The sequence below is a fragment of the Anolis sagrei genome, chromosome 4 (genome assembly GCF_037176765.1).
Source record: "Anolis sagrei isolate rAnoSag1 chromosome 4, rAnoSag1.mat, whole genome shotgun sequence".
Classification (NCBI taxonomy): Eukaryota; Metazoa; Chordata; class Lepidosauria; order Squamata; family Dactyloidae; genus Anolis; species Anolis sagrei.
Genome location: NC_090024.1, coordinates 148127360 through 148141737, shown reverse-complemented (window position 1 = coordinate 148141737; position 14378 = coordinate 148127360). Strand labels below are relative to the sequence as shown.

The 14378-nt window shown below is 39.4% G+C and overlaps 1 protein-coding gene across 1 annotated transcript in view; it reads left to right on the top strand.

The window, feature by feature from the left end:
• The window catches only part of DPYD (dihydropyrimidine dehydrogenase), a 594355-nt gene that overhangs the window by 431696 nt on the left and 148281 nt on the right, over positions 1–14378 (top strand). The window contains exon 16 of the mRNA XM_060773944.2: positions 7180–7263. Coding sequence (XP_060629927.2) covers positions 7180–7263 — 84 coding nt within the window. The remainder of the gene's footprint in view (positions 1–7179; positions 7264–14378) is intronic.

Sequence of the window (14378 nt, the reverse complement as noted above, 5' to 3'; positions counted from 1 at the left end):
TGGATCGGCAGCCAGTGGAGCTGACACAACAGGGGGGTGGTGTGCTCCCTGTATGATGCCCCGGTGAGTAGTCTGGCTGCCTCCCGCTGGACTAGATGGAGTTTCCGAGCAGTCTTCAAAGGCAACCCCACGTAGAGTGCATTGCAGTAATCTAATTGGGATGTAACAAGAGCGTGGACCACCGTGGCCAGATCCAACTTCCCAAGGTACGGGCGCAGCTGGCTCACAAGTTTTAGTTGTGCAAAAGCTCTCCCTGCCACCGCCGAGACCTGGGCTTCGAGGGTCAGCGATGAGTCCAGGATAACTCCCAAGCTGCGAACCTGCATCTGTTTCACACATCCCTATTGACTTGTACACAATTTTGTATGGTATTGTCACACTGCCTAGTGAGGAAATGTATGACAAAACAACTGATCCTATCACCAAGGTAAAACATAGGAATTTGACTTATACCAGATCAAACTATCTAGCCAACATATCGTTGGGAATTTGGGGAATCAGAATCCCTAAAAGTAACCTTTTCAAGTTTGTCTCCTTCTGAAGTGAGGATGATTTGCAATGCCTTGCAGCAGTTTTGCCACATCCCATCACCTCTTGGCAGTTTATTTTAATAGAAAGTCCTAGTGACTGGATCTAAAATGTTCAGTACACAAAGCATATATTCTGCCAAGAGACAGTAATCTTATCTATCCAACAAGCCTCTACGGATACAAAAACATATAATATTCATATATGTAAAGGGTGGCATAAATACCCACCCTTTACATCTGATCTTGGAAACTAAGCAGGATCATCTGTGGTTATTATTTGAATGAGAAACTGACTAGGAATACCAGATGCTGTAGGCTATATTTCAGAAGGAATTGGCAAATCACCCTTGAATACTTCCTGCCAAATAAAATCCTATGAAAATTGTCATTGGGTTATATACACATCATTTTACACTCCCACCACAGGACACTCCACATAGTTGTGGGAAAATGGGAAAAGAGGATTAGGCCTTGCTATAGCACTGTTAGAGGTAAATGTCAATCTGCACTAGGAAAAGTACATTCTTATTACAATTGCCACGCGGTGTGGGTGCCATACTTGGAAGGCAAGGATTAAACTCCTCATGTGTCATGCCCACTCTTTATTTATCCACCCCAGTGTTTTTTTAAAGTGCTTAAATGTTTACCTGTAATTTAAATCATACGTATTTGAACCCAAAGATACAGTACCCTCAGGAAACAAGTAACCTGAAGAATTAGATTTATAACATATTCAGAAAGTTTTAAGCCTCGACCCACAAAACTACTGTGGCATAAATAACTCAAAAATCCCATGCCTGGTGTGTTTCTGTCTGAGATAAAAAGGCATCTGCTAAAACCATCCTTGAACTGAAGCCTTCCATTGAATTACCCGAGGCTTTTTAATTGAGACAAAAAGGGAGGTGTAAAGTCTTCCTTGTGCCCTTCCCCTTCTTGTGGTGTTATCAGCACCTTAGCAGAAATGCTTATTTGCCTGGACTGGACTTGTTTAAATGGTCCCTTCATTCAAAGATAATGGTTTCGATTCCAAGAAAGGGACTCCTGAAGACTGCATCATAATTCTCTAGAATTCACCCAGTTACTCTTGCTGAGTGTTGAATAAAGATCTTCAGGGCATGGCTCATTTAATCACGCTAGGCCTTCATATTCCTTCATAATTCATAGGGATACGGGAACTTTTCAGATAAAATAAGACCTCTTTCCTGAACTTAATCATATCTTAAAATTAAACCTGACCTTTATAAACCTCTGAAGAAGTTTGGGTAACTTTTATCTCTTCTTTTACTTCTTCCATACTCTCATTGTGCTGTGGCTTAATTCAAGTTGTGAACAATTGTGTGTGCTCTCCTTCCAGTTTTGCACTGCATTTATATGGTTCAAAAGAATGTGATTCATTGATTGTTTCATCCTGGTAGACAAGCACAGTGAAATACACCTTTTTGTCTCTTTGTGAGACATCAAGAGCAATTTGCATGTTCATAATAATAGTATTTAAACTTGCAAAACTATATTTTGCATGAAAGCTGCACCCTCCCCCCCCAAAAAAAACAAAAAACAAAAACAACCCACAGCCAGTATAGTATAGATGTTTATGTGCTGGACTAAGACTCTGAGGGCTCATCTACACTGACTGCTTAGGTCAGTTTGGAACTCGTTTGGGAAAAATTTATTTCTCTATGCATATGATTAAACTGACATGTCTGGAAAGGTTAGAGGCCTGGATGGTGATTACATTAACCATGGAAGGTAGCCTCAAACTTGTTTCTGTATCCGTAATATTTTTTCTGGGTGATATTTGCACCAGTGCTCCAGATGCATTGGGAGTAAGGGAAAAATGATAGTTAGCAATGGCAGTAATCAGATACTTGTCCCAGGGAGCCAATTAGTCCCCTGATGCCCAGCTATGCCCTTGAGGTATTTTTTCAGCACACCCCCTCTTCCAATTTTTAAACATGATTCAGTGCAGGTAGGTCTCTATAATGTGCTTTGCATTCTGCAGAGCCGATTTCACAGTGTAGTATGGTTTACGTTGGGGACTTGGTGAAGTGCATTAAGGAGTTTAACTTGTACTTTCCCCCTACTTGGCTTGATGTGCTTTAATCCCTTCAATTCATGCTGCAGCGTGCTTTGTTGGCATATGTTTTGTAACCACCAGAGTTTGAAGTCAGCTTCAAGCTGCATGTCAGAAGCCTCGACCCCAAATAGTAGCAGAGCATTAATCAACAGTCCAAGGTCAAGCCAATAGTCCAAGAGAGGTGCAAACATTAGCAGGAGAACACAAATAGAGAAGTCAAATATCCCTTCCAGGGTCATTAACCAATTACTAGAGGGTCCAGAATACAAGTTTGAAACAGAATCTGTAAGCCAAAGTTCAAGGTAAGTCCAGGGTTCAGGAACCATGAGATATCAAGAGTCCAGGGCCATAGCTTCTAGATCTGACATTGCAGCCAGCAACTAGGTACCAGTCTTCAGTTCTTTAAATCCTAAATTCACAGGTGTTATCTGTTGCTAGTTCTCCTCTCAGATAATCTCAAGGACCTGTGCAACTGAAACCTCATTTTTCTCGGGTCCACAAAAATTGAACAATTAACTCTTCCTCAACTTGCTCAGAGGAAGTTGCTTGCATTTGTTCTGCAGGCTAGAAAGAATAGCTCATTTTACGGGTGTTGCTTCAAAGTTTGGATGAGGGAGCTGCTGGGCTCCAACTGGATTGCTGAGCCTTCTACCAGAATCTCCTCATCCTCACTTTCCAAACTACACACAACATCACATTAAATGGTCAGTGTCAATGTGCTTTAAGAGGTATTTGAATATCAGCTCAGCCTTGGGACCCACTGAATAATCTTGAGCAGTCACACACTTGCAACACTTCTGAATAAATCTTGCCAAGAAATTATCACCAAGGTCACCATAAGTTGAAAACAACTTGAAGGTTCATAACAATAACCAAAGAGCAGGCTATGATTGCCACATTTTACCTGCACAATTCATGCCATGGTGTTTTGAGATGGTTTAAAACAGCTGATTTTAAAGTAGATGTAACTGATTTTAGTGTTTGTATATATTTATAGTTATTTATAGTTATTTTATGTCCCAGCATGGAATGCTTGCTGTATATATGTTGTGATCCACCCTGAGTTCCTTTCGGGGTGAGAAGAGCAGAATATAAATGTTTCAAATAAATAAATAAATTTATGCAATTTGTGGTGATCACATTATTTGTGCTGCTTGTGCCAAGTTATGCAAGAATTGTTGTTACAAATACACAAAAACCTCACTTGAAATCAACAGGTTCAGTTCCCTCTGCCCATGTCTACTCATAGAACAAGCTTCATGATGTCATCTATGTCATGAATGCCCATGGCTAGGGTGTCTACTTACAAGTCTCCCACATGCACACAAACATAAGAAAATAGATATGGAAAATGTACAGATGCTAATTTATATGTATTAGTACAAATTTGAAAATAATGATTCTAATAACCCATGGGTCATTCAAACCAAGTCCCATTTTGTCTTCTCATAGACTTCCTAGGATGATCCTTCATTAGGAAAGGCATCTTATTAAAAATATTCTTCTTCAGGGAATCTGGAAAATATACACTACTCCCCGTGTGTTGATGGCCACCATGATGCCCAAAGGTACCCGATGCAAGCTGCCGAGATGCATGCCTAGATCAGCAGGCTAATATTTAAGACCTTAAGGCCCCTCTTCTCATACTCTTTGGTTTGAGTTCTGCCTTTTGAATCTTCCTTTGAAGGTGACCTAGATGTTTTGCTCTGAGTTTAAATCCTGAGATTTGAGGTAGATATACCTTGCACCTGCCTTCTGTTAAGCATGTGGCCAGTTATTGGCTGTCTCTCTGGGCTCAGGTGTTTCATTCAAAGGAAGACTGGGGAGCTTGTTTAGAGGTTGTATCTGGTTTCTGCTATTCCTGCATTATTTATTTCCTATATTTATACCCTGCCCTTCTCGCCCTGAGTCAAGGGGGACTCAGGGCGGCCTAACAAAAGCATCATACGATGCTAGCATCATACGATGCTAGCATCATAAAAACAACCACAATACAATCAAAATATTAAAAATTAAAACAACAATTGAAAAAATTAATTAAGACACATCCATTAAAATAGAAATCCCAAAACCAGTCTCGGTCAATTCATTGCCATAAGTTGTGTGATCTTCTTCCACTCGTTGCTCACTGATCAAATATTTGGTCCCATAACCAGGTCTTGATTTTCCTTCTAAAAGACAGGAGGGAGGTGGCCAATCTGATATCTCTAGGGAGGGTGTTCCATAGGCGAGGGACCACTGCTGAGAAGGCCCCTTCTCTCATCCCCATCAACCGTGTTTGCGATAGTGGTGGGATCGAGAGCAGGGCCTCTCCTGAAGAACTTAAATTTCGTGATGGTTCATGGCAGGAGATACGTTCGGACAGGTAGTCTGGGCCAGAACCGTTTAGGGCTTTACAGTTTAAAACCAGCACTTTGAATTGTGCTCGGAAGCTGATCATCAGCCAGTGGAGTTGCCGTAACAAAGGAGTTGTATGTTCCCTGTACGTCGCTCCAGTGAGCAACCTGGCTGCTGACCATTGGACTAGTTGAAGCTTCCGGGCAGTCTTCAAAGGCAGCCCCATGTAGAGTGCATTGCAGTCGTCTATTCGGGGATATAACAAGAGCACAGACCACCGTGGCCAAGTCAGACTTCTCAAGGAACGGGTGCATCTTGCACACATGTTTTAATTGTGCAAAACATCTCCCAGCTACCGCCGAGACCTGGGGTTCCAGGCTCAGCGATGAGTCCAGGATCACTCCCAAACTGCGAGCCTGTGTCTTCAGGGGGAGTGTAACCCCATCTAACATAAGCTGTAACCCTTTCCCCTGTTTGGCCTTTCGACTGACCAGGAGTACCTCTGTCTTGTCTGGATTTAGTTTCAACCCTCATCCAGACTGACACAGCAGCCAAGCACTGATTCAGGACCTGCACAGCCTCCTTAGTGACAGGTGGGAAGGAGTGATAGAGCTGAACATCATCTGTGTACAGATGACATCTGACCCCAAAACTCCGGATGATTACTAGGTTGTTCATACCTTTGATCCTTTCACACTCACTGTTTTCGATTGTATAAAGTGGCCCGTGTTTCAAAAAAATTCTCTGTGCCTGGTCTTGTTTATCCCATGTTTCGTCATCAATGCATATAGAGTTTGTAGAGGTTCCTGAACAGAAACATTAAAATATTTATTTATTCATTTATTAGTACATCTATATCCAGCTGGATGGTGCCAAAAGTATCTAACAACAATACAAATGTAAGTCAAATACATTTGCATTGTATAAAAACAAGAATAAATCAGTAAAAAAATGACAACAAACCAGTTTCAATGTATTTACAGTTTAAGAGCCAAAGGCCTGCTAGCAGAACGTAATTGGTAGGGAGGAAAATCAACACATTCTCAGGCATGGGAAAGAAAGGAAAATGTCAAAAGCTTTTTTTCCCTGCTGGGCAAAATTGTGATGGTTTTGTGCATTTGTTTGTTTTGCATTTTGGTATTTGCTTGTGAATATTTGTGCTAAACACTTCTTGCTAGACTTCAATTTCTTCTAAAAGCTCAAAACATTGGTGGATAGATATATTTGTAGTTGTGTCTTGACACATTGAGGCACTCTTGCTCCTGATGGATCACAAAATCTGTAAATATCCTTTGTATCCTTTATCATCAAATATGGGACTAGTTGGTCAACCTCACATCTCCGGCAGGCAATAATGTATTGACGGTCCAAACCTCGGAATAGGGGGACTTTTTTGTGAAAGGGGAGGGAAATGAACACTCAGAGGGGGTTTGGGGAACACACAAGCCTCAAAGAAGTGAATTGTTATTAAACCAGATTAAACAAAACATAATTAAAATTTAAAAGCCAAAGACACCTGCCCCTCTCATTCCAGGTATAAGTGTAATAGTGCCAGATTTATTCATATCCTCCATGTGATCTATTCTCTGCTGAACACTAACGTGTTTACTGAATTAAAATCAATCTTCAGGGTTTTTCCCCCCAAGAAATACATCAACAAATGAATGCAATAGATTTAGAAGTATGAGGAAACCACCAGCAACAAGCTGTAATTGGAAACAATTAACCAAATTTCCATTATGAGAAACTGTGTACACAAGTAGAATAGCAGAAAGAATGGCTAAATATAATCTTCCCTCTAAAGAGCTTGTTTACAACAGGCACAGAATTGTTATTCAGGTATAGGTTTAGCAATGCACACACAAAAAAACACACATGCTTTCCAATAGCTTTCTTCCTTCGGCTCTTACTATCTAAAATGACTTTAATAGAGTTCACAGTTGATTTGAGGCAGAGTAAGAGTTAACAAAAGCTTTTCTTATGGAGAATCATGCTCCCTTTTTGAATGTGTCCCTTTAAAGTTTGCTTTGCCATGTATCACTTTGCTACATTTTGCTTTGAATTAGTCATGAAGTGAAATAAATATTGGTGTGTGTGTGTATGCGCGTGTTGGGAGAGATATTGCATGCGTCGTGAGTTATCTACACATCAGGTTGTCATTTGGGAAATTACCTTCAGTGAAGTGGTATACCATTTGGCAGTTAATATTTGATATTTCCTTTTCTGTGTGCCATACAGGCTTCTGGAGCAGATGCCCTGGAGTTAAATTTATCTTGTCCGCATGGCATGGGAGAACGAGGCATGGGCCTCGCCTGTGGGCAGGTAGGTCTTTCATCGGCTATCTCTTTCATGTCTCTTCGACAATACAGCACCGTTCCATTGATAGTCGTACCTCGGGGGCTGGAGCACATGAAGTCGATCACTAGCTTGGGATTCTCTGGCCTCCCCTTGTTTAAATATTTAGTGCCAGAAATGTGGGAAATGACAAGAGTCTGAGATTACACACAGCGTTTATTTTTATGGAAGACAAAATTGCATTATGCGCTTGACAGGAAGCAATATCATAACAAATAGTTGCCAAAATGCTCAGACAGAATTGTACTTTATACATTCTTAATGTTGACCAGTCTCCCTGGGGAAATGCAGTACAAGCGACTTTGAGCTCATAGGCATTTTGCAGAAGGTTAGCTGCAGCAGGAGTGTTTCATGGTTCCTAGATAGTAAGCTAAGCAACAGAAGCTGGTGCTAAAGCATCAGTAGGTCAGTCCACTGTTTTCTGATCTGAACTTTTTTGATCTGAACTGGATCTATTTTACATATAGATTCAGGACCTTGGAACAATGCAATCTATTCTGGGATATGGATAGCATTTTGGGATATCAATTACGTTCTAAGCAATTGATTCTGTTATCCAATTGACACATTTCCTAGCAGTGCAATCCAGGATCATTTTTGCAAAGTTAAGAAGCCATTGTACTTACTGAAACATAATTCATGAATATTTACGCTCCAAAATCCATTTGGATATGATACTAGATGGGTTGGTAAATATTTGGTTCTTTAACTTTTGGACTCCAATTCCTATCCCAGAATAGACAGTGTACTGAGAGCTGCATATCTGTAGCCACCAACTTGTGCCCAGGCCAAAGAGATACTTCTGAGAATTTTCTAGGTCCACCAGGCAATTATATGGCATGCTTCCCCCCGGAAGTTACCATAGGGTCACCCAGGAAGACCTAGCAAATTCCTAGAGAGGATATTTCTCAATGAATCTCTAGAGCAATCTTTAGGCCCTGCAATGCAACTCTACGACTGGCTGGTTAGTTGTGTTCAGATATATCAATAACTATGGTATGGCTGGGAATTTAGCCTGCGGATTTGGGGGAAGGAGGTGAATTACTGTGCATAAAAATAAGCCCAGAATATAGAATATTCTCTGCAACAGTCTTTCAAATGTAGATATATAATGTCAGAATTATCAAGCAGCTCATAGAATTGTATTTATTTATATTACTTTACAATGGAGTAAGTTCACATATTTCACTGCAAATGATTCATTATATAGTAATAAAAAAGAGATATGTTAAGTTTTGTAAATGCACATATAACCAGCCTTTTATTGAGTTTTGAAGGTCTGATTAATTTATGGTATACCAGATGTAGTACATTAGATGTGGGGGTTTTTTGTTCTTCAATTCAAACACATAGTCAAAATTGGTGCGGCAAAAGTATGATAGCTGGGACCCTACACTATGCTAGTTGCACAACATGGCTCGGAATTAATGAAGGGAAGATGTGCGTGAGATAGCACAGCAACTGCAACAGGATAGCAGTGAAGTAATTTAATTCAGGTGGGAGAGGATAAGGGTGAAGTAATGTATGTAACTTATTTAATGTTAAATGATAAACAACGGCTTACAAAGACAGTAAACGGGATAGAAATGTTCCCTCTCCCACTTTCTGGTGAACAATGTTGCCACGACTCTGACGCAGCTGCGTCTCTCATTCGCTGCACTGTCTCACACACATATTCCCCTCATTCACACACATATTCCCCTCATTCATTCAGACCCACATTGCAGCTATCATACTTTTGCCATTGGTGCTATAGCAATTGCAATTATACAGAATTTTGCAGTACCACCATAGTATAATTTGGGGTGATCTCTTTATGGAAATACTGTACTGGTACCTTTACCATAGACTTGGGGGTCCAGATAACAAAGTGTTTTTACTTCAGTCTAATGGCCTTTTCATTCCTTTCATTGCTGCTAGCTCAATAGGGAATTAGAAGTCTGGTTTAGCTCCATTCCCTGAGAGAGGACACTCAGGAGGAATCATGCCCACCACTCTCATCATCTTCCCATTTAGAGATCTGGTAGGCATTTCACATAATTACCTGTCATCGCATTTGAGCATGGATCCACTTAAAATCCAGTTATTGCCTCCTGCATAAAACTGGGGGTTGTAGTTTAGGTAGGGGCCTTTAAGCTGCTCAGCCAGACAGGTCTTGGGCCTTGCTAAACTATAAATCTCAGAAATCTGCAGGAGGCAGAAACTGGATTTAAAGAAGATCCATGCTCTGGTGTGATGAGGCTATAGGAAAATCCTGTGAGATATATAATTATCTGAATCCTTTAGTCTCCTTGTGCAGATTGTCTTAACTTTTTGCCCATCTCTGCAGAAGCTCTAACCCCAACAGCTAGTGATCTGCACAAGACAGTGGAAATAGAGAAAGCTCTTCCAGCACAGAAAATGATAGCTAAGAACCATCATAGAGAGATGAAGCATATAAGGAGGAGGGTGGAGAGGGACAAAGGAGGGCAATGTCTTACAATGGCCTTGGAGCTTGATTTTCAGTGATGACATAAGTCTCTGAGAACCTCTCCGGATGCTTTGGTGGATGACATTGACCTTTGTCCAGATCCAGCACCCTTTTTCTCCACTGGCCACTAAATGGCGATATTGAGAGTCACAGTCAATAGATGAGTTTTACGTGGGTTGAGATGGCTACATAATGGATTCCTCTCCACAATGGCAAAATATATATGATGCAATCAAGCCCAAAAACTCATTTTTCTGTATTGCTACTATGTTCTCTTAAACCATTTTCCTATAGCCGATATTCTCTACTACAAGAAAGCATACAGTACATTGGGAGAAAAGAATTAAGATATACTATTTATATCTACTTTCTCCACTTTCTAGAGCAGGACTCTTCCTAGATTTTCAAAATGTCTATATCACTAAACATTTTGTACATGATGAACTTCATCAAGCAAGATTTTATTGCTAAATGTCTTGAAGCCATTTGACAAAGACAAGATATAAATGTCTTCAAATAGATATAGAACAGTTGTCCAAACCTTTTTTTAACCAGGGACTACTTGACCAGGGACTGCTTTGACCAGTGACTCTCCAACTTTAATACCAAATGGCTTATGAATCAATTTTTTGGTCAACTTTAGATTTGGTTTGATTATTTAGAGTGCTAATTCAGATAATTGCATTGGATAGACCACATCAGCTCTAGTTTCTGATACAGAACATATGCCATCCAGTAATCACCATCTGCTCATCCACAGAAAAGCATATTTAATAATCTAGAGCTGATGTGGTAGTAGTAATCTTTCGTGGATAGTCAGCCTCTCCCCTCTTGACATCCCTGTTGCCTCGGAACCATAAGTGGGTTTTGCGAGACCAGTCACTCTTGTTGCTATGTGTTTTTGAGGCAACAGTGTAATGGTGAGGCCGCTGATCATATTTTCGTTCTTGCAGACCACTGGTGGTCCATGGACCCCAAGTTGGGAACCACTAATATAGAAGAATCTACCAATGATGCTGCAGATAAAAAGTACAGTGCGAGCCCTGTATCCGTGGGTATGATACCCACAGTTACCCATGCTCCAAAAATATTCCACCTTAGGAGTGTTTGTGAATTTCTCTAGACCATCCAGTGAGATTCTTCAGTATGTTTCTGGTCAATATATAGGATTTGCTATTGTCCAATGTCAGCTATCTATATGTGTGTGAGAGTGTGTGTGTGTGGAACCTATTCTCTGTGGATACAGGGATCGTACTGTAAGCAGAAACCTGAACTGAATTCACAGGAAAATGTTCAGTACTCATCTGTCATTATTTAAATTCCTCTAGGCAGATTAGCATAGTGTGTGGAGTTTGTTTATATGAGAGATGCACATCTTTAACCTTCTAGATGTTATTGAACAACAACTCCCAGCAGTCTTTGCCATCATAGTAATGGACTTTGGAAGGTGGAATTCAAATACTTCTGGAGAGCCTCAGATTTTCTCCTCTATTGGAAACAAAGAAACACTAATAAATCAACTTAGCAAATATTGCAGAGGCATGTATATTATTTATCTGTTAACTTGTTTGCTTGCTTGCTTATTTATTGGATTTATATCCTTTCTTTCTCCCAGGATGAGAAATAGATAGAAGTTCATTTGGGCAAAGTCCTTTTTTCTCCCTGTTCCATATTTATTTGTGGAAAAGCTAGGAACAGAGAAAAGGGGAGAGGAAGAGTGATGCGAGAGTATTTCACTCGGAAACAAGGAATTTAATCTAAGTTGTACTAAGCCTATGGGATGTGCTGGGTTTTGAATTCAAATAAAAAACAATCAGAAAGTGTTCTGGGGTGCACAGCATTCTTCAGAATGAGAATTATCAGTTAACACCAGCCCAATTTCCATAATGTAATGCTCTGAGCCAGTGAAATAACATTCTAAATGAAGAATTTATTTTAAAGATAATAGAAGCATATAAAATATTAAAAGAAAAATCCACATTAGGTGGAGAGCAAAATTGGCTACTGTTATATATGTACATGTTTGTATAATAATAAGTTTGGCACATTATTGGCTTGTGTATCCAAGCTCCTTCAAGGGGTCTTATAAATCCACAGGATAGCCTTGGGCACTAAAATTCTGCAGTTGGCGCTTTGATTCTCTGGTAGCTGGAAGATATGTAAAAATGCATGTAGCTAGGCTGTTCCCCACTGACTGCACATCCAAGAGGCTTCCAATGCTTGCATACATTATTCCTGCTGGCACAGGTTGAAAACGGCTTATTAAAAAAAGACAGACAGACAGGAGGGTTGGGGGAAGGTAAAATGCTTGCATTTCTATCTTGATGTGGGCAGAAGACCCTTCACAATTTACCTTCACCAGGAACATAGAATCGTGAGGGGAGCCTTTTCCATCCTGCATCCATCTGGCCATCTGTATCCTTCTCCCTGCACCTTCCAGATGCTGCAACATTAGCACTTTGTTTTAAATTTGAAGGTCGAAAGCTTATCTGTCTCCAACAATGAGCTACAGATCTTACGATGAAATTTGCATGACAAAAATAATCCCAACTAGCTGCTGTTTCTGTTCCTCACTTTCCCCAGAAAAAAGCATGCACACAAGGCTCATTTTTAATTTTAGTTTGTTCTTAGACTTTCTGCCACCCTTTTCTATAAATGTTATGCACACATTGATTTTATTGTTGCAGGAAATCAGGACAATTGTTGGTAGATTCCTGTGCAATAACGATCCCTTTGTAATAGAGGATCAGATTCTTCCTGTATCCCAGGTTGGATGGATCTGTAATTATATCCTAGCAGGGCCTGAAGATTGATGGTTCCAGTGAAGAATTTGGTATGGTTAGATGGGGTCAGGGGTTAAAAATAAAATTGACCAGCTGACTTCAAGCTTATCAGCTCCAAGGCAAAGCTAAATACCTGTGCTGTCTTCATGACCTTTGTCTAGGGTCTGATCATTAATAAAGGACTTCACTCAGCTCTCTCTCTCTTGGGAGATTTCACAATGAAACTACCATAGAAATAAGGAGATTATTTCAGAGAGATGTAAATCTGGGCATTAAAAAAGGGGCCGTGAGGTGACCTGAACAACAGCAGCAGCAACAGAACAATTAAACAAAACAGCACAAAGAAATGCATGGCAAATGTGGCACAAAACAGAGAGGAAGAGATTTCCATTACACATGAAACTACTGATCCTTGAGAAATGGCTTATTACATTAACTTCACATTTATATCAGGTTGTCGTCTTCCTACTAGGTTCCCATCAATGTCTGTTGATGTAGCTGGTCATGCTGAGAAAAGTGTCGCTGTGGTTTCTTGTCTCCATAATTGGCCTTTCACATAATTAAACCTGTCCTTTCTTTTCTTTTAAAATATCTGGTGTTAATTGGGACCTAATAAAAAGCAGTACTCACTGGCTTCTTCACATAACAAATATGTACTCATCACTGAATTTGTCTAACCTTTAAAGAATAGTTACATTTTTTTTAAAAAAAAAAAAAAGGAGAAGGTTGTGTTTTGAATTGGGGGGAGAGGTAACAACCAACCTTGCAGAAAAGTCCCAAAATATTTTTTTTAAAATCGTATGACATTAGAAGGAGTTTGATCCAAAGCATTGTGTTTTCTACAAAACATTGGACTACGCCCAACAATTCATCTTAAGAAAGATTTTGCAAAAAGAATAAGAAGAAGAAGTTGTGCACTGTTTTTTTTTATCAGCAAAAATGTTCAAAATATTTAATTTTTTTCCATACGGGAATGAAATAATTCAAGATTGACATCATATGACATACATAACCCAGAATTCCTTAGCATGGAGCCTTAACAGTCGAAGTGGTATCAAGCTGATACAGCAAGAGTGGCAAAATAGTGCCAAATTTATACTGATCATGTGTCACTTAAATTATTTGCATGATCAAAAGAAGAACAAAGTAACATGAGTTCCTCTATAAAATCAATTCACACAATGCTTTAGGAGGTGTCTTTTGCTTGTTTTGTTGCCCTATATAATTTGATCTTGTTATTACATGGTCAAAAGATTAAATATTTAGGCTGCTTGATTTTTGATTGAGTGAATGTATTCACACATTCACAGCTAATTCAAGATGGATTGACAAAAGGAAATAACAACCCAGCTAAAATCAATAGCAAAGAATTGTGTAAATCTCAATTTTATGCTTTTCTTTTACTATTTCAACAATCTTTTTAGAGATTTTCCCCTTATTTTTTTTTAGTAGTATATATACAAATATGTCTGATTTTTATTTTTGGCTGCTTTAAGTACTTTCCTTTCCTTTTGCCTCCTGGGTATCTGTTTTCCATTTTTCCCTGTTGCTTTCTTTAATCTTCTCTCCTGCTGTTGCTTTCTAGCAAGGACAAAATTACTACCGTTACTGGAATATGTTAGTAACTCATTTAGTTCAATGTCTTCTTTTTGGTTCTGGCTTCTTTCCAAATCAGTTTTGTTTTCTTTAAAAAAAGTTTGTTTTTTCTATAGATTCATTCTTTTAAATCAGTTTCCAAAAAATTAAGAATGATTTCCTGAAAATTTCCAGTTCATTACGGGAAATCTATGTAACCTGTGTTTAAAGAAAGGGGATTCATGGAAAAAAAG